The sequence below is a fragment of the Mus musculus genome, chromosome 9 (assembly GCF_000001635.26).
Source record: "Mus musculus strain C57BL/6J chromosome 9, GRCm38.p6 C57BL/6J".
Classification (NCBI taxonomy): Eukaryota; Metazoa; Chordata; class Mammalia; order Rodentia; family Muridae; genus Mus; species Mus musculus.
The window spans coordinates 104,076,771-104,100,860 of NC_000075.6; the positions used below are offsets into that span (position 1 = coordinate 104,076,771).

At 43.8% G+C, this 24,090-nt stretch overlaps 2 protein-coding genes across 3 annotated transcripts in view; one reads left to right on the plus strand and one right to left on the minus strand.

The window, feature by feature from the left end:
• The window catches only part of Acad11 (acyl-Coenzyme A dehydrogenase family, member 11), a 63,933-nt gene that overhangs the window by 13,047 nt on the left and 26,796 nt on the right, over positions 1-24,090 (plus strand). The window contains exons 5-13 of the mRNA NM_175324.4: positions 1,793-1,957; positions 4,461-4,602; positions 4,928-5,049; positions 6,021-6,127; positions 7,391-7,517; positions 13,488-13,565; positions 14,822-14,960; positions 18,751-18,858; positions 20,584-20,682. Of these exons, the coding sequence (NP_780533.2) occupies positions 1,793-1,957; positions 4,461-4,602; positions 4,928-5,049; positions 6,021-6,127; positions 7,391-7,517; positions 13,488-13,565; positions 14,822-14,960; positions 18,751-18,858; positions 20,584-20,682 (1,087 nt within the window). The remainder of the gene's footprint in view (positions 1-1,792; positions 1,958-4,460; positions 4,603-4,927; positions 5,050-6,020; positions 6,128-7,390; positions 7,518-13,487; positions 13,566-14,821; positions 14,961-18,750; positions 18,859-20,583; positions 20,683-24,090) is intronic.
• Positions 20,912-24,090, minus strand: part of Ackr4 (atypical chemokine receptor 4) — a 28,962-nt gene continuing 25,783 nt past the window's right edge. The window contains exon 3 of one of the 2 annotated variants that reach the window (XM_006511735.4): positions 20,912-22,985. In XM_006511735.4, coding sequence (XP_006511798.1) covers positions 21,924-22,976 — 1,053 coding nt within the window. In that variant the 5' untranslated portion in view covers positions 22,977-22,985 and the 3' untranslated portion in view covers positions 20,912-21,923. The remainder of the gene's footprint in view (positions 22,986-24,090) is intronic. The other variant, NM_145700.2, reaches the window with a different exon arrangement.

The window sequence follows — 24,090 nt, forward strand, 5'->3', positions numbered from 1 at the left end:
TCAGGAGCCATCCACCTCATTTTTTAGGTGAGGCACCTCATTGGCCTGAAGCGTTCTGATTAGGCAGTCTGACTGGCCAGTGAGCTTGAGGGCTCTTCCTGTCTCTACTCCTCACTATTAGAACTCCAGGCATATACCACCATGCCTAGCTGGCTTTCTTTGTCTTCTTTTCTTCCATCCTTCCTTATTTTCTCTTTGTCTGGGTTCTGGGGACCATGCTTAGGTCCCCATGCTTGCCCAGCAAGCCCTTTACTGACTGAGCCATCTCCTCTCCCACTAACTTTATTTTTTAGATAACTTTTGTTTAGTAAAGGCTTCCATTTCTGCTTTTCACTTGGTTTACCAGTAGATTTTCTTCTCAGTTTTCCCTTTCTAGGTTGTGCTAAGCAAAAATCTATTAAGCTTTTATCAATTTAATGCTTGCAAGATACTTTTTTAAATATCAAGAAATAAGAAATAGGTTCCTGCCCTAAAGAAGCTTGTGGCTGTTTTTAAGATGCTCATTCACGAGTCTCATATACATGAAGCTGGGGAATGGTCTATTTCCCTGAGTTTACTACCTATTAGTAAATTGTTCAGTGCTCATTGCAAGAGCTGTATGTCTAGGGCACAGGCATACATGCCTGTGCTTGGATGTGGAAAGGAACTGATATAGAGAATTAATAATGAGATGGTGACCCTTGCAACCAAATGCAGGTAAGACTAGGCACTCATGGGCTGTATTCTATTATAAGTACGCCCTTTGAGAGTGGGGTGGGAAGATATGAGAGAGTAGAGTATTCGATGTGTGCTATTGAGTGCTAAGTGAGCTGTAGACTACCTCATTTAAAAATCTCTGCAGAACTCACAAGACGGGTATTAACCTCATTTTGCAGATGAGGAATATGAAGGTTATACTGACCCGGTAATACACAAGTAAGTTCCTAGACAGTATATAAATCCCAGCCAGTGAGACCCGTGTAGGGGGATTTTGTTTGCTTCTAATTCTAAGAGCAATATAAAGTCTGCTTTACTCTTAATGGTATCTTTAAAATACTCTGTGGGTGAGGGAAAGGATGTTAAGTGAGAAAAGCTCTTTCTAGCTTTCATTGCCCCCTTTTCAGGGAGAAATTGTCTGCTTGTGGTGTGTGTACATGTGTGTGTGTGTGTGTGTGAGAGAGAGAGAGAGAGAGAGAGAGAGAGAGAGAGAGCCCAATGAGAGAGAGGGGTGAGAAACTACATGTGGTGTGTATACGTGTGTATGAGGGGTTGTTTGTATGCATTTCTGTCTTCCATGGAGTACTTACTGAGTGAAGACCATTCTTTTTGTTTGGTTGGTTGGGGTTTTTTTTTTGGTGGAGGGGGGGTTGTTTGGTTTTTTTTTGTTTTGTTTTGTTTTTGTCTTTTTGTTTTTTTGAGACAGGGTTTCTCTGTATAGCCCTGGCTGTCCTGGAACTCACTCTGTAGACCAGGCTGGCCTCGAATTCAGAAATCCGCCTGCCTCTGCCTCCCGAGTGCTGGGATTAAAGGTGTGCGCCACCACGCCCGGCTGAGTGAGGACCATTCTTGACACCTATGCCAGTGTTTTTACTTCTTGTCCAATAGAAACCTACGTAGGTAAAATGGCACAACCTGGAAGAGAAACCTGCATGTTTGGGGCTTTCGGCTGATAGGAGTGTTTCAGGCTGCTGGGAGGTGCATGTGAGCACTGTTTTGTTAAGCATTCTGGAGTAAGGTGGACTTGGGCACAGATGAAGTGGTCTTAGAGTCACGGACAACGGAACGTTCTGTCTGTACCGCTGTCCCTTCCCAGGTGTCCACCTGGACGAAGCAGTACCAGGCCTCAGCCCATCAGAGCATCCCTGCCATGGACCAGCTCTCCACGTGGCTGATGAAGAACTTGCCAGATAGTGACAGTGAGGAGTGCCTGGTCCACGGAGACTTCAAGCTGGACAACATAGTTTTCCACCCCAAAGAGGTACCGCAAGCTGTGTGTGTGTGTGTGTGTGTGTGTGTCTGTGTGTGTGTGTGTGTGTGAGAGAGAGAGAGAGAGAGAGAGAGAGAGAGAGAGAGACAGACAGACAGACAGACAGACACTGTCTAGGTCTGACCTGAGGCTCCAGAAGCAGACAGATGTCCCCCACCTGCCCCAGTGTCCTGAAGGAGCCCAGATCATTCTGTTCTTCCCCACAGCTCAGTCTGTCTCCCACTTAAAGCTTCTGGAGATGAGTCCTACAGAGTTTATGGCACCGGACTCTGCCTTTGGGCCTGGTCCCAATCTTAAACAGTAACATAGTCATCACTTAAGCAGGACTTGGAGGTTGCTGTGTGTCTCTCTTGTTGAAGAAGACTTCAATCTACTACTTTAAATGTCAGCTTCAGGCTGCAGAGATGGTTCAGGGGGTAAGAGCACTGACTGTTCTTCCAGAAGTCCTGAGTTCAGTTCCCAGAAACCACATGGTGGCTCACAACCACCTGTAATGCCGTCTTCTGGTGTGCATAAGAGAATGACAGTGTACCCATGTACATAAAATAAATAAATGAACCTTTAAAAAAAGAGCCAGCTTCATGGAATAACATGGCTGGCAGAATTCATGTCAACAAGCATTCAGTTGTGAGCAACTCTGTGCCCAGAAACATTTCTCCTAACAAGCATAAACCACAGATGGAGAGAAAAGATAACTGACAAACAGCAAGAGAGCAATTGTTATGTGCCAGCATAACACCCAAACAACCTGTACAGCTAGGCATAGAAGGAATGGCCCTGACTGGACTAACGTGAACAGGGTGGAGAGATGATGGCTCAGCAGTTAACAGCACTGGCTGCTCTCCAGCACCCGAGAATCCAGTGCCCCCTTCTGGCTTCTTCAGGCAGTGCATGTGTGTGATCCGCTTATATGCAGGCAAAGCACACATACACATAAGTGAAATTACATTTAAAATTACAGGAAAGTAATATAGAGAGGCTGGGAGCCTCTCCTCTGCACCCTTGACATAGGTCTAAACTGACCGGGCCGGTACATGGCAGATGCCCACCGTGCTCCAGTCTCCCTCCTTGCCTTTCCCGTCTGCTTCCTTCCTCTGCTTGCATCTCACCTTCTGTGAGTGCCTGCCTAGCCCTGCCTCTGGCAGCCCTTTCTACCTCCTTTGAGTTTTTACAGATTTGACTTCCCCTTCTTCGGGCTCCATGATTCCTGCATGACTGTGTGACTTTTTACCCTGCAGGTACAATGACCATAATCTGTTATTTCAAGAACTGTCTCCTTTAGTATTTATTTAATTAAAATCTTTAGATTGGCGGCATGTGTGTGAGTGAGAACGTTTCCTGAGTATAGGACATTTAATTTTTAAACCTTGAACTTAGGTTTTCAATTTTTGCAGCATACTATCATGTGAGTATAACTTCATATCTTAATCAAGTAAGACCTTTCTCCCAGTGCCTGTGGGCTGAACCTGAGCCTGGCAAGCACTTGACCAGTGACCCGTGTTTCCCAGCCCTTTCCTTACCTGTGACTCAGAGTCTGCAGTAGCCCACAACTCTACAGTACTATGTCTGAGTTTTCCAAAGAATCAAGGAAGTGAAAAACAAAGGTGCATGGAGGCTTGGAGTACCCTGACTCACAGTGTGAGTGTGAGTGTGTGTGTGTGTGTCTGTGTCTGTGTGTGTGTGTGTGTGTGTGTATATGTGTGTGTGAGTGTTTGTGTGTGTGTGTCTGTGTGTGTGTGTGTGAGTGTTTGTGCGTGCATGTGTGTGTGTCTCTCTCTGTGTGTCTATGTGTCTGTGTGTGTGTATGCATGTGTGTGTCTCTGTGTGTGTCTGTGTGCGTGCGCATGCATTCATGCATGTGTCTGTGTGTGTATGTGTGTGTCTGTGTCTCTGTGTGTCTCTCTGTGTGTGAATGTTTGTGCATGCATGTGTGAATGTTTGTGCATGCATGTGTGTCTGTGTGTGTGTGAATATGTGTGTGTGTGAATATGTGTGTGAGTGTGTGTGTGTAGGTCAGAAGACAACGTGAAGAGATTAGCTCTCTCCCGGTTATTTTATATAGCTTACTTTAAAGAATTATTGCTATAATGGTACAATATATATACATATGTATATCTATGTAGTTATTTTCATCACCAGTGCAAATACTTTCTTCCATATTAATTCTTAAAATATAAATATAATTAATCATTAGAACTTTTCTTTACCACAGTTCCTCCAGACTGAGAAGTCAGAGCTGGGTTTGCATCTGTTTGTTAGCAGAGATGTCAGGGCAGAGTGCAGGAGGATTGGCAGCCAGCAGTAGCACCAGAGGCCTTGGCTCTAGACAGTTGATGCCAGTTGGTTTCTATAAATGAGATGCACCGCCATGGGCAAAGACTACAAACTGAGGTCTGGTTGCATTTTGATGGAAATGTGGGTGAATGTACTGTGCCGTCTGCTTGCTTATTCAGTTTGTTTTGAATCCAATGTGTCTGTGTACATCTTGTTGCAGTGTCGGGTTATAGCAGTGTTGGACTGGGAGCTCTCGACCTTCGGCCATCCCTTGACGGACTTAGCCCATCTTTCCTTGTTTTACTATTGGCCCAGGACACTGCCCATGATAAACCGAGGCTCTCACATTCCAGAGAACACAGGTACAGAAGAGCAGTCATATGTAATCCTCTTTATTATTGCCAGAGCTAAAGACATAATTTGCCTGCAGTTTTATGAAGCTTTTGTTCCTTAAAAATGTTTCTAATTCATCTTACTGGTTTTCTGAACTTAGCATCTCACTTTTTATAATCTGTGACAATACACAATATTTTGCATATACTATTACTTGGGGAATCAATATTTAGAACAGGCTCAATACTGACTGCATTTGCACTGCATGCCACATTGTTTCTTCTTGCTGTATTGTGTCATTCTGAAGTGTTCTCTGTGGCATTCTTATTAAGGTGCTGTGTGCTGTTTTTCTAGGAATACCGTTGATGGAAGAACTGATTTCAATATACTGCCACCGAAGGGGAATTGATCCTAATCTCCCTAACTGGAATTTCTTTATGGCCCTCTCATTTTTTAAATTGGCTGGAATATCACAGGTAATTATCTGAAGCAAGTTTCACCATTTCTTTCTGATGTACTGTGAGCTCTGGCTTCCGGTTCAGGCTACTGTGTAGGCCATTGTGTTCTCCAAAGGTCACGTCAGATATGAGTAATGTGTAAATTTACAACAACAACAAAAAACTTCAGTGGGGAGAAAATTTGAGTATCACATGAGTTATGACTCTTGTACAGAGAAGGTCAGTGAGAGAAGATGTGATGGTGGCAGGAGAGTCGGGAGAAGCGCGTGGTGGGAAAGACCACGGTGCGCCTGCAGGAAAAGCAAGCCAAAATCCTCTGTTGAAGACTGAAAAGTCTTCTCCCTTTGTTTAGTCTCGGGGCCACCCAGGGAATGGTGACACCTGGTTCATCCAGGGCGGGTCTTCCCAACACAGATAGATCTTTCTAGAAATGTACACATGACCACACCCAGAAGCCTGATTCCACGATGATTCCAAAGCCAATCAAACTGGGTGTGTTAGGTTGGGAGCACGGAAGTGGGGAGTTGTGAAAGAGCTGCTGGCCATTCAGGTCACACTGCTCAAAGGACAGGTTTACTCAAACTAGGAATCAAACATGATATTGAATAGGAAAAGTCATCTCATGGCCTTCCCCTTGGTGTTGGTGTCTGAGTCCATTTTGATCGCTGTGAAGAGAAACAGTTATCAGTACAGATGCTGTGACCTGCAGGTGGCCTTGTTTGGGGCAGTGGCTCATTTTCAAGTTTGGTTTGAGTCATTGGTTATACTTCTGCCTGGATGAGAGTGTCACAACTATGTGATATGAGTGTGACTCTAACTCAGAGCCATACAGTGTCCTCTGCAAGTATGTTCCTGGTCTCCATGGTCTGACTGACGTCTGGAGTCCGTGAATTTAGTTCCCCATATGGATCACACACTGGAAAGACTAATTGGGTAGCCGGGGATCGTTTTCAATGAACTTTAATTGTCCCATGTTAATTTACTTGTAGGGAGTCTATCGTAGATACCTCATGGGAAATAACTCATCTGAGGATAGCTTCTTAACTGCCAATACTGTGCAACCTCTGGCAGAAACTGGATTGCAGCTGTCAAAAAGGTAAGGGAAGCATATTCTCTGGGTAATTCAACTGGCTTGGTCTCCTAAGACCGCAGAGTCAGGAGACAGTCTGGGTTCGTCCAGTTAAATAGTCACTGGATGTGAGAAGGTTAAAATGTTAAGAAAATGGAAATGATATCTCTGCCCAGACTAGGGCTGCTTTGCCAGTCAGGATAGTTTTCTAGTAAGTCACTATATACCTAAAAAGATATTGACTTAAAAATGAAAAAAAAATTGCCCATATTTATGATTAAGTGTATTCTTTGCCACTTTGAATGTATAACCTTTTAAATACATAGGTGAATATAGTTTCTTATATTTGTTACACATACCTATTTAAATGATATTATTATATTTATTAACTTAGCAATACTACTTTTTCTTCAACATTTTGCAAGTGTCTTTGAAACTATGTGTGTATCCGGGCAGCATTTCTGAGGGGTCCCACATACCTTTCCAGCTGCACTTCTGCTCCTTATACAATGGATGAATACTTCTAACCCCAGCGACATGTTCTAAGCCTCACTTCCCATGGAATGATTGGTTTGGATTTTTTTTATTATTTGTTTATTTATTTTATATATTTGAGTACACTGTAGCTGTCTTCAGACACCCCAGAAGAGGACATCAGATTCCATTACAGATGGTTGTGAGCCACTGTGTCATTGCTAGGAATTGAACTCAGGACCTCTAGAAGAGCAGTCAGTGCTCTTAACCATTGAGCCATCTCTCCAGCCCCAGGATAATTGTTTTTTATAACTCATTTCTAGACTGCTCTGTGTGATTTTTCCAACAGAGCAAGGCTTCACTGTGTTTCTTATTAGGCTTCTATTAAAACACCCGGCAGTGCTGTCTGGAAAATGTGTGAAGAATACGGGTCAGATTTACAGCAGACAGCCCTGAAGCTAGCACTGTGTGAGGCCATGTGAGGCTCGTATTTTCCAAAGTAGCCCTTTAAGCGTTCAAGCTTAGTGGTCAGAACAATTCTACCTTTGCTCCATAAAAGCAAAGATAGCCCACGCGGCTAAGGGTCCAGCCCAGCAGGAGAGCAATTGCCTGCTGTTGGAAAGACTCTGAATTTGCTCCCTCGAGCTGCTGAGGGCTAAGGGATCCAAACTGAACAATAAGCCCAAGGCTCCCAGATATGGCAGCTCCTCCTAAGGATATTTTGGATATCTGGGGAGACCTTGCCTTATTTTAAGAGATATGTACTAATGACTTTGGACACCTTTGTAACCTTCTCTTTTTTTTTCTTTTGCCCAGAACTCTCAGGACTACACCACCACAGGCTGATGCTAAAAGCCAGCTGTTTGCACAGAGCAGGAGAGGCCAGGAAGTTCTCACTAGAGTGAAGCAGTTCATGAAGCAGCATGTCTTTCCTGCTGAGAAGGTAGTGTGTGCAAGGACTGTGGGCGAGTAGTTCTTTCCTGGCCATCAGCCTCCCCCCAGTTCTCCCACTTCCCGCAGTCCCCAGCCTCACGGACATTTAGAGCTAAAACATGCCTGGAGGATTAGCACATACACCTATGGTTGCAAATGGAGGCAAAGGGACCGAGCAGTGAGGACACGAATAGATAAGGAGTGAAACATTACATCCAGTTGCCTTTTGCTAAGGCGGTGACCTTCAGCTTTTGTTACTTTAAATATGGATGCTTTGAGAATTTGAGAACCACAGTCTCCCCCAAATAGACATGGCAGTGAACTTTGGCCTGTCATTTCAAGCCACACAAATACTACCATTTCTTTCCTTCATCAGCTATTACTATAAAGGGTCACATTGAAGAAGGTCATGGAGTGTAGTGAGAAATATTCATCCAGTAAAGAATTATGTACTGGGTACCTTACGACAGACTGGACACCTGAAGAGCTGCTGGAAATAAAAACAAGACAGACGGGGTTTACACCCCTGTAGAAAGACAGGTGACGAAGAGAAGATAATGCCGTGAAGAAAAGGAAGACACACTTTTGACAGTATGCGAGGGCCAGGGTGTATGTATGTGAGGCGACTGTCAAGGCTTAGTTCCAGCCCAGGCCTGGTGGAGGTTGGTGGCCTTGTGCTGAGTAGTTTGTGTGGCCTCAGTTTTCCTCTGCAACATGAGTAAGTCTCACGTACAGTAAATCTCACTGTAACTGCCTAAGATTCTGAGGGTCTAGAGCTGGACTAGAGTCAAATGAAGAGCTCAAAAGACAAGATTCTCTCAGCAATGTTCAGAAGTAAGATGTGTTGATAGGAGCATTAGTGTTATTCAGTTATAGGTCTAGGTGCCGTATTGGTAAATATCTTGATATGAGCATTTAGCAGAGAGAGGGATACAGTTTCTTTAAAAATACTCAAATATTAATTCTCAAATTGTCACCTCTCCATTGATACTGAGTAGTTCTGCCCTAGCTAGTGTATGTCCAATTTTGAGTTCAAAATTATACTTTTGAGTATCAAAAGGGGAAAACAGCACTTTTAATTCAATATGGTAGTCTGAATTCACCATTACCCTTCCTCAAATAAAATTCAATTGAAGCTTTAGGGCAATTAAATTTTAGGACATGGACTAAATTAGCGAGAACAGACAAGTGGTCCACCAGAAAAGCCATTGCAAAGTAGATTTGAAAGACAGAATGGATCATACAGAGAACAGACCATCATAGAAGATGTTGCATTTTCAAAGAACTTGAGAGGAAAGTGGGCTTTTTCTACAATGGAGAAATAGGTGATTGGGTGATACGGAGAGCAAGGGGCAGAGAGAATTCAAGGTGCTGGAAGAAATATCCGGCTTCTTGGGCCAATCCCCTTCCACCACACACAGCAGCTGCATCTGTCCCAAGCAGAGGCTATCGTAGCACTCGACAACAACAAAACACTCATGGAAGTCAGGCTCCAAGACCATGAGCGAGCTAGAGCAGCTCCCTGTATTGTTCCACTTTTTGTCTGCTTGGTGGAGTTCCAGATGGAGAGCCCAGCTCACCTTATCAGTCCATCTGATTCTTATGAATGCACACTTAGTCAGAGCCTGCCCACCACATGCCCGTGCCTGCAACCAGCCCAAGATTCCAAGGACAAGCCTAGATTGGCAGAGGGAAGAGAGGGGCTTTCTCTTTCATCTGTAAATGCTTTCTCTTTCATCTGTAAATGTGACACTGCAGCAGGGAAGGGAGGGGTCAGAGTGAGGTTGCAGTGCCTCTGAGCCCAGTGCCACTCAGCTGTTAAAATATGTGCGAAGAGTTCACAGTAAACATAAAAACAAACAAAACCCAGGCAGACTGTAGAAAGTGAAGGTTGTCCAAGCTTGTGTGGTAAGGACAGCCACTTGGTGTTGGCAGAGCTTTTAAATCTATGTTCCCACATTGATGGCATGCACTATGTCTTCATTCAAGTACTTGTAACAACCTGTGTAGTTTTATCCTGTAGATGATCAGAACAGTTCATCCCCAGCTGCAGGACATAATTTGGAATGATCTGTAGAGAAGTAAATAGATTTTCTCAAAATAAAAGAGGGAAAACATTAAATTTTTTTCAATGTTATTACAACTGAGGTGCCAAACCAAAATGGGCGTGTCTAGAAAATAATATTCTGTCATGCACTGCAGCAGCGTCTAACATTGTGTACCTTGAGCTACTGAAATTCTTGGTGGCTTTTTGTTTATATTTTTATGTATTTTCCATAACAAGAAAAAAAATAAGATTGGCAGGGCTATTTCTGTGAGCTTTTGGAACTCCCCAGGTAGCCTAAAATGAACACATAACCCATCTCTGAAACTGTACCACGCCAGTTCTTCCTTTTGAAAACCAGTGAAGAACACTAGCACTCCGATTCGGGCAGAACAAGCAACATGGTGTAGGGGGCACACACAGGCCATAGTGGTGACGTTACCAGAGTTCAAGGGAGTCTCTTCATGGTCACCAGATGATACGGGTAAATGCAGGGACCCTTGTGGAGTTCCTGGTCTCATTATTAAAAGACTTTAAGAAGTGGACTCAAATGGAAGCTTGGGGGCAGTGTTATTATACCTACAAAGGAAGGGACCCATGGCAGTCACGTTCTAAGTCTCAGGAGCTTCTCAGAGGGGAGAAGAAAAGCTAGGCCATGACACACTTAAGGAATAATTAAAGTCACCACATGGCACCGGACAGCCACATGGCAGGGAGGGAGGCTGTAGACAGAGAAGAGTAAGGAAACAATGTGCCAGAAAAAGTGGCCAGCATCCAAAGTGAAGGAACGGGGAAAGTTGAGTCAGAAAGATGGGCAGACCAAGCTAAACCCCAAGGTGGCTCAGCTCACGGGAATCTGGGCTAGGGGCAGTTAATTCTTGGAAGGAAAAGTATAGTATTTCATGAAAGGAGTAATTAGTAGTTACTCCTCCTATCTCTTTAGCATGGCTTAAGATGAACCCACCCTTCTCGGGCATGTAAACACAGGTAGGATTTGGTTCTCAGAACTGTAGCGTCATAATGAGGTAGGCAGAATGAGGACACCATAAACATCTTCCCTAATATACTCATTACCAAACACAATGAATGGCACTGACCTTCTATGGCCCCCTAGGAACAGGCATAATATGCAGCCCCAAACAGAAAGCCTAGCGATTTCCCTGACAGATGTGACAAGCGCCCTCCATCCTGGAGCCTTTGAAAGTGCGAGCCTCTGCCTTGTACATTGCTGGACCCCAGACAAGCCTTGCTTCCCTAAAAGGAACATGGTAGTCAATTGCCAAAAGCAGTGTAGTTTGGGAGAATAATCTACAATAACCTGATGATTCACACCAAAAGCTTTGACAGTTCCCATGACCTTTAACCCCATGATTCTTTTAGCTGACGTGTAGAGAGAGTAGTTGATAAAGAGATGCTGTAAGTATTTATAACTGCATCTCTAAGCTTTTGTAGAACTATCATCCCCTATTTCTATTGTACTCTTTCAGTTGTACAAAGCAGAGGTTACTATTCGGCCTGAACAGTGTAATTTAGACTTTCCCACTTTGTTATTACTTTATCGTTCATTCTTGCAACTCAGATGTTTCTCTTGGAGCCGAGCTGCTTTGCTGAGAGTCTGCGGGAGCTTTTGTGGCTGCCCTTTGGTTGGTGTTTGCTTTGTTTTGTTTTTGAGGGGATAGGTAGTACCTTGCCTATTGATGATACTTTTATTTTGTCCTAAATCTTTAATGTTTTGAGACAGGGTCTCCCTAATTAGTTCAGTCTGGCCTCAAACTCATGATCCTCCTGCCTCAGCTTCTCGAGGGCTAAGATGATAGGTACGGGTGCCGCCACCAGCAGCAGCAGCAGCCAACAGTTTGGGATATGAATTCCAGGTTGTTAATTACTTTCTCTCAGGAGTTGAAGATTTCACCCTTCAGTTTCCTTTTGACCTTGTAATTACATTTGTTCATTTATTTGGGGGGGTTGGTATGCATATTGAAGTCGGATCTGCGGGATCGAACTCTGGTCACCGCCAGTCTTGGCAGCAAGTACCCTTCCCCTCTGAGCCGTCTCACTGTCCTCTCCCATTGCTAGCTTCATGGTTGCCGTGGAAGTAAGCACTCAGTCTCCTGGGTCCGGCATATCCTTTTTCACTCACACTTTTCTTCTCTCAAGTTTCTGAACTAAGTAATTGCTTTAGCTCTTCCTGCCGTGTTGTTCAGTTCTCCATAGTCTAACTTTGGAGAGTGTGAAAAATGTCCAGAGAGCCCTTAAAGAAGAAAGGCCCAGACTCAACAAAGGACTGTAGGTGCTCGCCTGCTCTGTTGGTCCCCAGGGCCTCCCCGGGGGGCAGGAGAAGCTTCCGGTCCCACCAGCCTTTAAGAAGCTGTACTGGAGCTTGCCAGCGGTAGCCTTCTTACGGTTCATTGCCAAGGCTTCCGTTTCCTTGGCTTGCTTCCCAAGTTTGTTTTAGTAGCCCATTGTCAATCTTGTAATTCCTTTCTTTCTTTTTGGAATCTACTCACCACAACTATTTTATGCTGTGAATGTAAGCAATATCTGTGGCTGTAAGGAAACACGGCTGTTTTGCTGATTCTTGCCTGTGGTGGCTGGTTTCCTGCAGCGATTAGGGATTTTTCAGGATGGACTGTGGAGTGAATTCTTTTTTTTTTTTTTTTTCTGAAGGAGTCACATGAGTTTTTGTACCAAACTCTTTCCTCTAGAAGGGCTGGTTTAGTTCTGGACAGCTGTTTGGGGCCACTGCTGGCAGGACATTGTAAACTTAATTTGGGTGTGAGGTTTGAGGGCCGCTCAGGTCTGGCATTTAGATCCCAGGCTTGGATGAAGGCAGGTTTCTGAGCCTGACATTTCTCTCTTCTGTTTCACTGCAAACGGAGAGCTGTGTGAAGGCTTTCTCCCCAGGCTGTGCCTCCAAAGGTGCAGATTTTCTGTGTGTTTCTCTGTTCTATTTGTTCCCTCCTTGGGTTTCACTTCTCAAGCCTCCTGGCTTTGATGGAACCAAAGTTCCAAATGCTCTGTCCAGCCCCTGGCCTTATCATGAGCCTGTGCCCGACTGATGTGGCCCATTGAGAACCAAGGCCTAGGTCAGCCTCCATAGCCCAGAGGACAAACTTTAGTTCCCATCCTCCTGCCTGCCTGAAGGATGAAGCTGTTTTGTTGTTTTCTTCCAGAACAACTGTGCATTACTTAATATATCTTCAACTGGTAACACTTCACCCAGCCTTTTTTTTTTTTTTTTTTTTTTTTTTTGAGACAGGGTTTCTCTGTTTAGTCCTGGCTGTCCTGGTAACTCACTTTGTAGGCTGGCCTTGAACTCTGAAATCTGCCTGCCTCTGCCTCCCGAGTGCCGGGATTAAAGGCCTGTGCCACCACACCCGGCCTCACCCAGCCTTTTTAGTTGAGAGGTTTCTATGCCCACTGTGTACCATGTTGCTGGAGACAGAATATGTAAACCTTGGGAATCAGATTATTACTGTCTATTACTGTCTAATATCGAGGCAGAATAATTTTTTTTGTTTGGTTTTTCAAGACAGGGTTTCTCTGTGTAGCCCTGGCTGTCCTGGAACTCACTTTGTAGACCAGGCTGGCCTCGAAGTCAGAAATCTGCCTGCCTCTGCCTCCCGAGTGCCGGGATTAAAGGCCTGTGCCACCACGCCCGGATCAGAATAATTTTTGATGAACAAATATTTAGAAGTTTTTTTATTCTGCACCTATTAATAAAAAGAAACATTACTAACCAGGATGGTGACACATGCCTGTAATCCCAGCGCTTAGGCAGCTGATGCAGAATTAGGAGTTCCAGCCCACACATATTTGAATGCGCCAGCACACGCGAGCGCGTGCACACACACACACACACACACACTCATGGTTTTCATGACATTGTGGCTTTGTACTAACTTGGTCTAATCATTTTCTCTTCACTGTCTTAAGGAAGTAGCTGAATACTATGCTCAAAGTGGAAACTCAGCGGAAAAGTGGGGACACCCCTTAGTGATCGAAAAACTAAAGGTAAGAGAGACAAGAAGGCACTCAACATGGGGAGCTGCATGTTTGGGGGCCCTTAATTATCATCGTCATGTAGATAAAGGATAACCTCAATGATAATAACTTTTCCCTTTTCTTTATGGTCTTGATACATTGATCAGGCTGGACTCAACTCGTGGCAGTCCTCCTGCTTCTGCTGCCCAAGTGTCTGGATGATAGGCATGATACCTCATGCTCCAGGAATAACTCTTTTTTTGGGGTGTTTGTTTTGGTTTGTTTTTTGTCTCTTGTTTTTCAAGACAGGGTTTCTCTGTGTAGCCATGGCTGTTCTGGAATTTGATTTGTAGACCAGGCTAGCCTCAAACTCAAAGAGACCCACCTGCCTCAGTCTCCCAAGTGCTAGGATTAAAGGCATATAACACTATGTCTGGCCATCAGAAATAACTTTCTTAAAAATACAAGGTTTTTTAAAATCTGGGTTTTTAAAAATCTTATTTGTTTGTGGTGACCCACACCTGTAATTCAGCTAGCACTTGGGAGGGGAGCTGAGGCTGAAGGTGGAGGATTGCTGCAAGTTAGAGGCTAGCCTGGGCTACATAGTGAGCCAGAGCTGCTGTATGAGTTCCTTTGTGGATAGAAAGGAAGCAAGTGGGGTGAGGGGAGGGGAGGGGAGGGGAGGGAAGGGGAGGGGAGGGGAGGGGAGGGGAGGGGAGAAAAGAGCGACTATCAGACCTGTCCTACTTGGCCTCCTGACTGTGGCTCTGATGCACTAGTCTCATTATGCTGCTCCTTGCTCACCATCTCTGAAGTGAGCTGAAGCCAGAGCAGGCTGTGGGACACAGAAGCTGGGCTCTGACTTAGTGGGAGAGCTCCTCTCTTGTCCATGCAAGGTCCTGGGTTTGTCCAGCAAGGAGCAAGGCCAAGCAGGACATTTGTGCAGTATGGTGTCAGGTCACATGCAGGTAACATGTTTTCAGATCTTAACCTGTAATGCATGTAAGATTTACACTCAAATGTGTGTGTGGGGGTCGTTGTAACCATTCTGTCTGAATGAGAAGCGTTTAAGTGTGCAAATGTAGTTTTAGAGCCAAGACTAAGGGAGCCTGGAAAGCAAGACATTTCCTTAATTATTAAGCAACTGCTGACTTTCAGTGAGTTGCTATACAATGAAATAACATCCTTAAATGCTTTTATATTTCAAAAAGCATTACCACCAATAACTGTTTAAAATAACCTACTTTGTTTGGTAAATTGTAATCACTTGTCCATCCCCTTGACAGGAAATAGCCAAAGCAGAGGGCCTGTGGAATTTGTTCTTGCCAGCTGTGAGCGGTCTCAGCCAGGTGGACTATGCCTTGATTGCTGAAGAGACAGGAAAATGCTTTTTTGCTCCAGATGTTTTTAACTGCCAAGCACCAGGTGACTACACATAGTGTTCTTTAACATTTTGAACAGGGTCTAAAATCTTTTTTTAATAAGGAAGGTTTTCCTATACAAAGTCATTCCCGAACAAACGTGAGCATAGTTTCACAGCTACTCCAAATGCAGTATACAAGTGGAGTTGAGGTCCTCAGTGGGCTGTTCTTTTAATCAGCATCATTACATTAAGACTGCCAGTAGCCAGAAGTAGCCACCAAGAGGACTGGCTATGTAAACACCCCACTTCCTGGTTGGGGTTGGGTATTTCTATAGCTAGTTAAACTCCCAGTCTCTCCATTGTGTGAAACTTTTTCCCAGAAGGCTGCCTTTGTTTCTGTCAAGGGCTCGCAGCCATGTTTCCAGAACACTGTAAACTCAAATGGCAGAATTTCCTATAATGCCCTGTTCAAGGGACTCAGAACTGCCTTTTATTATATGGCTCTGGTGTGAAGGCTTTCCCCAGAAGAGTTGGCACCATGTTGAACCAACAGAAGTGGGTATGCAAGTGTAGTGGATCCCAGAGAGGAGTCCAGGCTTAGCAAAGTGGCTCATGCTAAACTGACTCCCTTGTGTGTAAAATTCAGGTCAGTTGATAGGCTTCTAGAAGATAGTGCTTATTCCTGGCAAAGTCTCCCTTCTGTCTGCACCAATTTCTCAAGTCTCTGCTGCCCTGCACTGTAATCGGTCAAGAGGCTATCTATGGTAAGAGAAACGTGTCCTCAGTGTCCTAAGATCTTACCCCAAACCTTCCATGCTGTTAGGACACACTGCATATGCTGTGTGATTTTATATAAAAGGAAATGAACTGGAAATCCTGAAGTTCAAAGCTTTTTTCCCTACTCTTCCTAATAAGACATGCCTTATGTTGCCACCCAATATGTAGCATGTAGGTAGATGGATACATATTCCTCCTATATTATATTATATATATGTAATATATAACATATATAAATATATATTATGTTTATCTAACACAAGTCTCATGAAACTACCTTTCCTTACTACATGTGACATTCAGATGTCTTCTTTTTTTTTTTTTTTTTTTTTGGTTTTTCTGAGACAGGGTTTCTCTGTGTAACCCTGGATGTCCTGGAACTCACTCTGTAGAGCAGGCTGGTCTCGAACTTAGAAATCTGCCTGCCTCTGCCTCCCGAGTGCTGGGATTAAAGGTGTGCGCCACCACCGCCTGGCCAGATGTCTTCTATACCTAATGTATTAGTTTTGTTCTGTTTTTAGAGTGTGTTAGACATATTCTACTATGTAGAGTTGTGGCACAGTAATGGGTCAAGCATAATGTGCCAAGGTTGACTGCCGAAGCTTGCTTGCAGCCCTGCTGTGGTCTCCCCATTTCATTTGTGAAGTCACTTGTCACCAGACACTCATGGGGGTTTTCCTAAGATTGAAATGTCACAAGTCTGTTAGTTGTTCTGCTTAAATAATATCTCAGATTGTTGACAATTTAAAATTAGTTTTTGACTAAGAAATGACTAAGCAATTCTCTCAAGCAGAAAGACAAGGAAAGCCAAGAAAGCAAGAGTCTCCTTTTGAGGTAGAGCTGTTGCCGAGTGTGGGATGCTGCGTGCTGGGGTGTTTTCCGGGCAGACTAACAGCGCTGGGGCCGGGGTTGACTGCACTCTGCCAGATGCTTGACTTCTACCCAGATCCCAAGCTTAGGAAGCGTGCACACCCTTCCAGTTTGCCTTTCTGTTTCTTCCCTTCAAAAATCTGTATATGTTGTGTATTAGAGTGCTGAAATAGCTATTTTAATCTCCAAACCTGTGACTACAATAATTTAGGGCCTTTGAGCTGAGTTTTTTAAAATAGACTTTTCCCCAAACCATAAATAAAAAATGTTGTCAGTTTCTCAGAGTAAAACTGATAACTTTGTATTCTTTCTCTTTTAAGGAGGATCTCATGTAGCCCAGGCTGTCCTCACATTTAATAAGTAGCCAAGAATAATCTTGAACTCCTGACCCTCTGCCTCCATCCTGCCCCTACATCCGAATGCTAGCATTACCAATGTGTGCCATTGCTTCCAGCTTAATTTTGAAAAGTTTCAATTCTTTATTTTGTTTGAACTATAACAAGTAACACCAAATTTCAAACAAGCAAAGAAAGCAGATAATCCATTCTGTTGATTATAATTGAGGACTTCTCCCTCGCTTAAAAACAATGTTAGGTTTGTATTGATCTGCTAGGAACTCTGTTGCTCTTGATTCAGTATTAGTATCTAAGCAGAGTATAAAGGTGTATTTTTTAAAGGATGGTTTTAAAATTTTTAAAAACTCTTTTTTTAAAAAGATTTATTTATTATTATATCTAAGTACACTGTAGCTGTCTTCAGACACACAGGAAGAGGGCATCAGATCTCATTACGGATGGTTGTGAGCCACCATGTGGTTGCTGGGATTTGAACTCAGGACCTTTGGAAGAGCAGTCAGTGCTCTTACCCACTGAGCCATCTCTCCAGCCCTTAAAAACTCTTGTTTATGTGTGTGCATGCCTATGTGTATGCAAGTGTCCTAAAAAGCAAGTAGGATCCCTGGAGCTGGAGGTACAAACTATCGTGAGCCACCTGATATGGCGGTGGGCACTGCACTAGATCTTCTGTAAGAACAGGAAGCACCCTTAGCCCCAAAACATCTCTCTAGCACTTGCCAATATATCTTGCTTGATTTGTAATTGTCAGTTTTATCAGCATTTGAGCAACCATCCCCCAAGTCCCAGAAGGTGACACTGAAAACTTCCTTAAAATCTCCAGAAGATTCCGTCAGAATTCTAAGACCATTTTACAGGGCTGGAAGTGAGAGCAAAGCAGAGAGAGCATCTTGCTCACAATAACTGAGATCTTCTTCTACTGTGAGGGGGAATGGGTGACGGGTGCTGTCTAGACACTGCTAGGCACCCACTGCTCAAGACTGAGGGGATCGAGTGCATCCTCCGGGGCTTCTGCTCCCCTGCAGGGCAGGGATTCTGTCTTTCACAGAGGAAAGGTGTACCAGGTAAGACCTGTCTTAGAGCACGTGCTGGAATACCAGCACTAATGAGGCAGAAGCAGGAATGTGATGCCAGCCAGGGCTACACCGAGAAAACCTGCCTCAGAGACAAACTGAACAAACAAGCTGTAAAATAGATCCCCGAGTTCTGAGTCCAGCCTGATCTACAGAATGAGTTCCAGGACAGCCAGGGACACACAGAGAAACCCTGTCACAAAAAAACCAAACCAAACAAACAAACCAAGCTATGAAAGATGGATAAGAATTGCTGCAGTTCAGGACAAAGAGGTCTCTCAGAGTGGGTGAGTTCAGAGAGGTTCTTGCAGAGAACACAGCTCATAAGCAGCTACTTACCCACGACTAACAGACTTTCACAGAGGCCTGGTTCAACATGCATGCCCGAGGAACAGCGTGCACACGTAGGAGCTGGAGGCTCAGTATGGAACATCAGTTCCTCTCCAGGAGCTCGGGAAACACAGCAGACAGTCACAGCAGGCAGAGTTTAGGTCAGGAATGGCTACTTCAGTCCTAATTGAGGTAGACCTCTGTAAAGTCGATGGAATGAACTGAGCAAGCATCTGAGATTCAGAAAAATTTAAAGAAATATGAACCGAATGCCACGTAGTACAGCATCACCATTAAATGTTATATTTAATGTGCATTACAGAATATTTTCATCAACAAACACTTTCATTAAAAGCATATTGTCGGCATTATCTCCATAAGAGATTAATCCATAAGATGGATTTAGGACTGGTCGTTTCAAAGGTCAAACACTTCGTTCTCACTTGCAGACACAGGCAACATGGAGGTACTGCACCTGTATGGCAGCGAGCAGCAGAAGAAGCAGTGGCTGGAGCCTCTCCTGCGTGGCGATATCACCTCCGTCTTCTGTATGACAGGTAGGAGCAAGTCATGGCCTGTCTCCTCTCATCACCATCCTGGGTTAGTGTGGATGATGGACTGAAGCAGTGTGGGATGTAGGTCGGCTGTAGCCAACTTTGCCTACAGCCAGAAATTGTGTTTGAGTCTGGTTTGGAATGCTGGCATCCTAACACGTTCAGGATAAACACTCCGCTCCTGTGAGAGGGTTCCAGGTGTATTCTGGTAGTCTGCTTCAGTGTCAGCAGTTGGGTGGTGTCTTTTAAATTACGTTGTTTCTGCAGTTGCTGTGCCTTGATAGTCACCTTTGTGATATTTATGTGAATATAAACTATTCACCTATTCTATAACCCTAGAAAAACAGAGCTCAGACCTGTGAAAAGCTTACTGAAGCCACAGTGTGGAACAGAAAGCCAGGGGCATGCTGAGGAGAATGGTGTCGGCACGCTTGTGCTCTGGAAAAAGTAATTCAAAAGTTCCTTTAAAGATGAAAATTATCTTCTCAAATTGAGTTTTGAATTAAATTCAGTTTGCTTTGGTCATAATATGACCTTTCACTGATGGCCAGATTTTATTATTTTCTACAATTGTTTATATAATAACAAAATTCTTTCTACTTGAATCATCAAAAGGCACGTATTAAACCCCTACAGAATGATGTAATGACCGTGTTTACAAAGCACCAAGCTAAGGTCATGAAATAAGCCTTCCACCCTCATCTCTGAAAATAGCGTCTGGAGCTTTAGAACAAAATTCATGAAGTACTTCAAGGAGCAGGGGAGGGCTGGGGACACGGCTCGACCTGTGCATTGTTTGCCACACAAGTACGTGACCTGATTTCCATTCCCAGAATCCACATAAAAAGTTTGTTGTTGTAACACAAAGTTGTAATCACAGCACTGGTGGGTGCAAAGACAGGAAGATCCATGAGACTTACTGGCTGGCCAAGCTAGCCAATCACCAAGTACCAGGCCAATACCAGCCAATGACAGACCCTGTCTCCAAAGGGGGCGGGGAAAGCCCAGGGTGAACAAGGACCTGAGGAGAAATGACAACTAAAGTTGTGAGTTGTGTCCATATACACACATGTTTAAATATGTAAACACATTAATACTAATACACACACAGTCGTGTATATGCTCAAACCCAAAAATAAATTAAATAAAGAATCATAAGAACAATATAGGAACAAAGAGAGAGCTGACTGATTCCTAAATGCCATACAGTAAGCAGAATTTACGGATGTTTAAGGGTTTTGTACAGAAATCATTCTGGAGGCCTAAGTGGTGAGAAGATTTGAATGTTGCAAGTGTGACCTGGCCAACACATTCCCAGTAGCACTTACAAGGCACAGAGAGAACTTGTTAATGACAGTAGAGAAACCCAGCCTGCCTGTAGTAAAAGCAAACTCCCATTGTAGAAAGTCAAAGTCAGTGGTTTTATCTATTTTTGGTGATTAGAAAAATGACGAGTTAGTTAGCCGACTCAGATGTGACCAAAGGCACGAGGGACACAACTGTCAGTACCAACCCTACACCTCGTTCCTCCATCTTCCCACTCATACGCATTAAATGCTTACACTGTCTATATTCGCAAAAGACCAAGGGGGAAGGATAAGAAAAGTAATATTAATAATAATAAACACTGTGCCTCTGTCCTCGAAGAATTTGTCCTTTCTGTCTAAGCCTCCTTGGCTAAGGACTGATTTCTGCCTGCCTGTGAACCAAGCCATTGTTCCTTTCTAGAGCCCAACGTCTCATCAAGCGATGCCACGAACATCGAATGCACCATCCAGAGAGATGGAGGTGGCTATATAGTTAACGGCAAGAAGTGGTGGAGCAGCGGTGAGTGCTCTCTGTGATCTGTCACCCCACTGTTGGGCAGTGCCCGGGTTTCCCACACACTGCTGCATGATCACAGCTGTAAATTCTGCCTCTGAAACAATTATCAAACTTAGAAACAGTACCAAGAGAAAGGTAATTTGATAAGTTGTGGGGTCTAGGGTGTCCGGTGGTGGTAGAACACAAGCTTAGCATGTGTTTTGGGTTCAGTCTTAATTATCAGTGACAATGGTACGTGTGTTACATATTTTATTGCCTAATTACAGGTGTTTAAGTGAAAAGTAAACTTTATACATAGGATAGTATATTTGTTCACTAGTTCTCAGTAATGGCCAACAAACATGGGCAAGTTCTTTAGGAAGTTATAAAATTAGACTCTAGATAACAATGATTTTTAAGGCTGGTTTCTAGAATATGCGTGATGAACCCAGTGGTGTAGTTGGATAATTTCTTTGGTGACATCATGAAAGCAAATGGCATGCATAGGAACTTACCAGGATGTGTGAACATCTTTATGGGTTTGGCCTTTTTCTTTAATTGCCATTCTTTCTTATATGTTATGTTATAAAATCACTTATAAATTAAGAAACAAACAAAAAATAAAAAGAGTAAGTTTTGTTGCGATTACTTAAGCATTGAAATTTTGCAGAAAGAACTTATTAAATTTTAAATAATTACAGATAATTATAAATTTCTCTTAGCATAAGTTTCTTTATTAATTGGTTTTAGGTTGCTAGGCTCACAGCATGATGTTTCTTCTTTTAACTTTTTATTATGAAGTTGTTTACTCACAGGAAGTTACAGAGATAGTACAGGATGGTCGTGGGCACGCATTACCCAGGGTTTTATATTACAGAATTACAGTTGCTGTCAGATTTGAATAACCACCACTGTGGTGAAGATGCAAAACACCCCCCTCCCATCACACACACACACACACACAGACTTCCTCTTTGTGGCACAATGCGTTGTTTCTCCCTCCTGCCAAGCTGTTTTCCTGTCATTAGATTTAGTTTCCACACTTTGCCCACTTGTTTACTCTCTGGCGTCTGTCTTCCTTACCCTGCCCCACCCCTTACTCCTTCTTTGTTATAAATTGCAACAACAGTATTTGTTGATGGTTGGGTCTCGGTGTAACACAAATATTTTATTTGAGGAGGAAACATCACTTTGTGTGTGTGTGTGTGTGTGTGTGTGTGTGTGTGTGTCTAAGCAAAAAGCAGAGGCAGAGAGCAGTTTTATATTTAAATGGTAAAAGAACTGGTTGGCTCTGTAGGACCCTCAGAATCAAAAGGAATTTCTTCCACGTTCTGTCTCTGTCTTCTCCAGGATCCATATTTCTTGGCCACTTTCATGATATAGTTTTTGAAGGAGGCCCCCATGAAGACATACAGGATGGGGTTGAGGCAGCTGTGGAAGAGCGCGATGCTCTCTGTGACTTGGATGGCGACATCCATGCGTTTGCTCATATCGCAGCTGGTGATCAGCAGGTAGATGGCATCTATGGCTTGGCAGAACTTAACAACGTTATAGGGCAGCTGGGTGACAATGAAAACCACCACCACCGCGAGCAGAACCCTGAGGGGGCGAGACTTTTTAATGTTGGGCATCTTGATGAGCGCCCTGGCGGTACTGGCATAGCACACGCCCATGATGAGAAACGGGACCACAAAGCCGATGCCGATTTCCAGCATCTGAATGGATGCTTTCAGGGATGTTCCTAGGTGGTGGGGAAAGATGGGAGTGCACCTAGCATTCTGATTCACTGTGTAAAAAACCAGCTGGGGTATGCTCAGCAAGATGGCGGCCATCCACACACAGCAACAGATGATCCAACAGGGTCTCCCCGCTCCTGATTGGCTGGGGGCTTTGGTAATTGCCCAATATCTGTCAATGCTGATACAAGCCAGGAACTGCATCCCAGAGACAAAGTTTACCGTGTACAGGGCTGACGTTACTTTGCACATCATTTTGCCTAGAATCCATCCGTGAACTGCATTAACTGCCCAGAAAGGCAGCGTGATCAGAAGTAACAAGTCTGCTACAGCCAGGTTCAGGATGTACACATCGGTCTTGGTCCTCTGCTTCTTGTAATAGGCGTAAATCGCCACAACTACGGAGTTCCCTGCGAGCCCAGTGACAAAGGCCACTGTGAAGAAGGCAGGCAGGAAGACTTTTGCGAACTGCCTGACCTCTTCTTTTATGCAGATCACTTCGTACTGGCTGTAGTCGTGAGTGTAGTTCATCTCATTCTCCTCATAATAGTATTCCGCTGACTGGTTCAGCTCCAGAGCCATGGTACCGAGCTGGATGACAAGAAGAACACAGGGCACTCCATTCAGCATTGAGTAAAAGGAAGCAGCTTTTGCCCAGTTCGTGGCTTGTGTTTTCTCTAGAGAGTATACTGTGGCTGTCACATGTGTGAGCCTAGCTCTCACATGTTGGAAATGGCATTGGTTCATGGTCAACAGACAGTATCCCAGCTCTTAGTCACTAAATCCTAGGTAAACTTTAAGACTTTTAAGTAATATGAGTTGTTTTGTGTTTTTGTATGCATTTGTGTGTGTGGTCTGCATGCATGTGTGTGTGTTCACATGTGTGCACATGTGTGTGCATGTATCTAGACGTTAAAGATGATGTGTCGAGTCATTAGATTACTGTCTCCTCATTTATTGAGGTAAGGTCTCTCAGTTGAACCCAGAGCTCACCAGCAGAGCTGTTCTGACTAGCCAGCTTGCTGCAGACATCTATTCTGCCCCTTGTAAGTGTTGGAGCTGTGGATGGGCTGCAGGGCCCACCCTCATTGACACGCACACTGGGGACCCAAATGCTCGTCCTCATACTTGTGCAGCAAGCACTGTAATCATGGAGTCACCAGTCTGGGTTATAATACAAAATTTAAGCAAAGAGCAGAAGATATGTTGCAGTTTTATAGATAAAACTTAAGTCTTGTAGAGTATATCTATAATAAATTAAAATGAGTTGTTTTACGTATTTGAAAAAGAAATGTTTTAATTTTTTTATTCTGGAGTTACTTATAATTTTAATTTAAATAAATCAGCTTGGCACTGGCATGGAGTCACTGGCTGACTTTGCTACAAGAAGGCCTCACTAGCTAGCTTTCCTCCTAAGCCTGACGGTACTTGTGTCCCCTGGTCCCTCTAAACTGAAAACTAGCACCATGTTTAACTTCTTGCTTACCTAGATTCCCGAGTTCCAGCTAGTCTGGAAGATCACTGGCAATCCTCCTGCTTTAGCCTCCTTAGTGCCCCCACCACCACCACCTAATACTGCTCTCTTTCTATATGGAATCTGACTATTGTTTGTCCAAGTTGGTAAGAAACCAACTGTTTGTCCAAACATTCTTCTTGGTATTGTGCCTCTAATTTGCCATTCTACCACTGTCTTGGT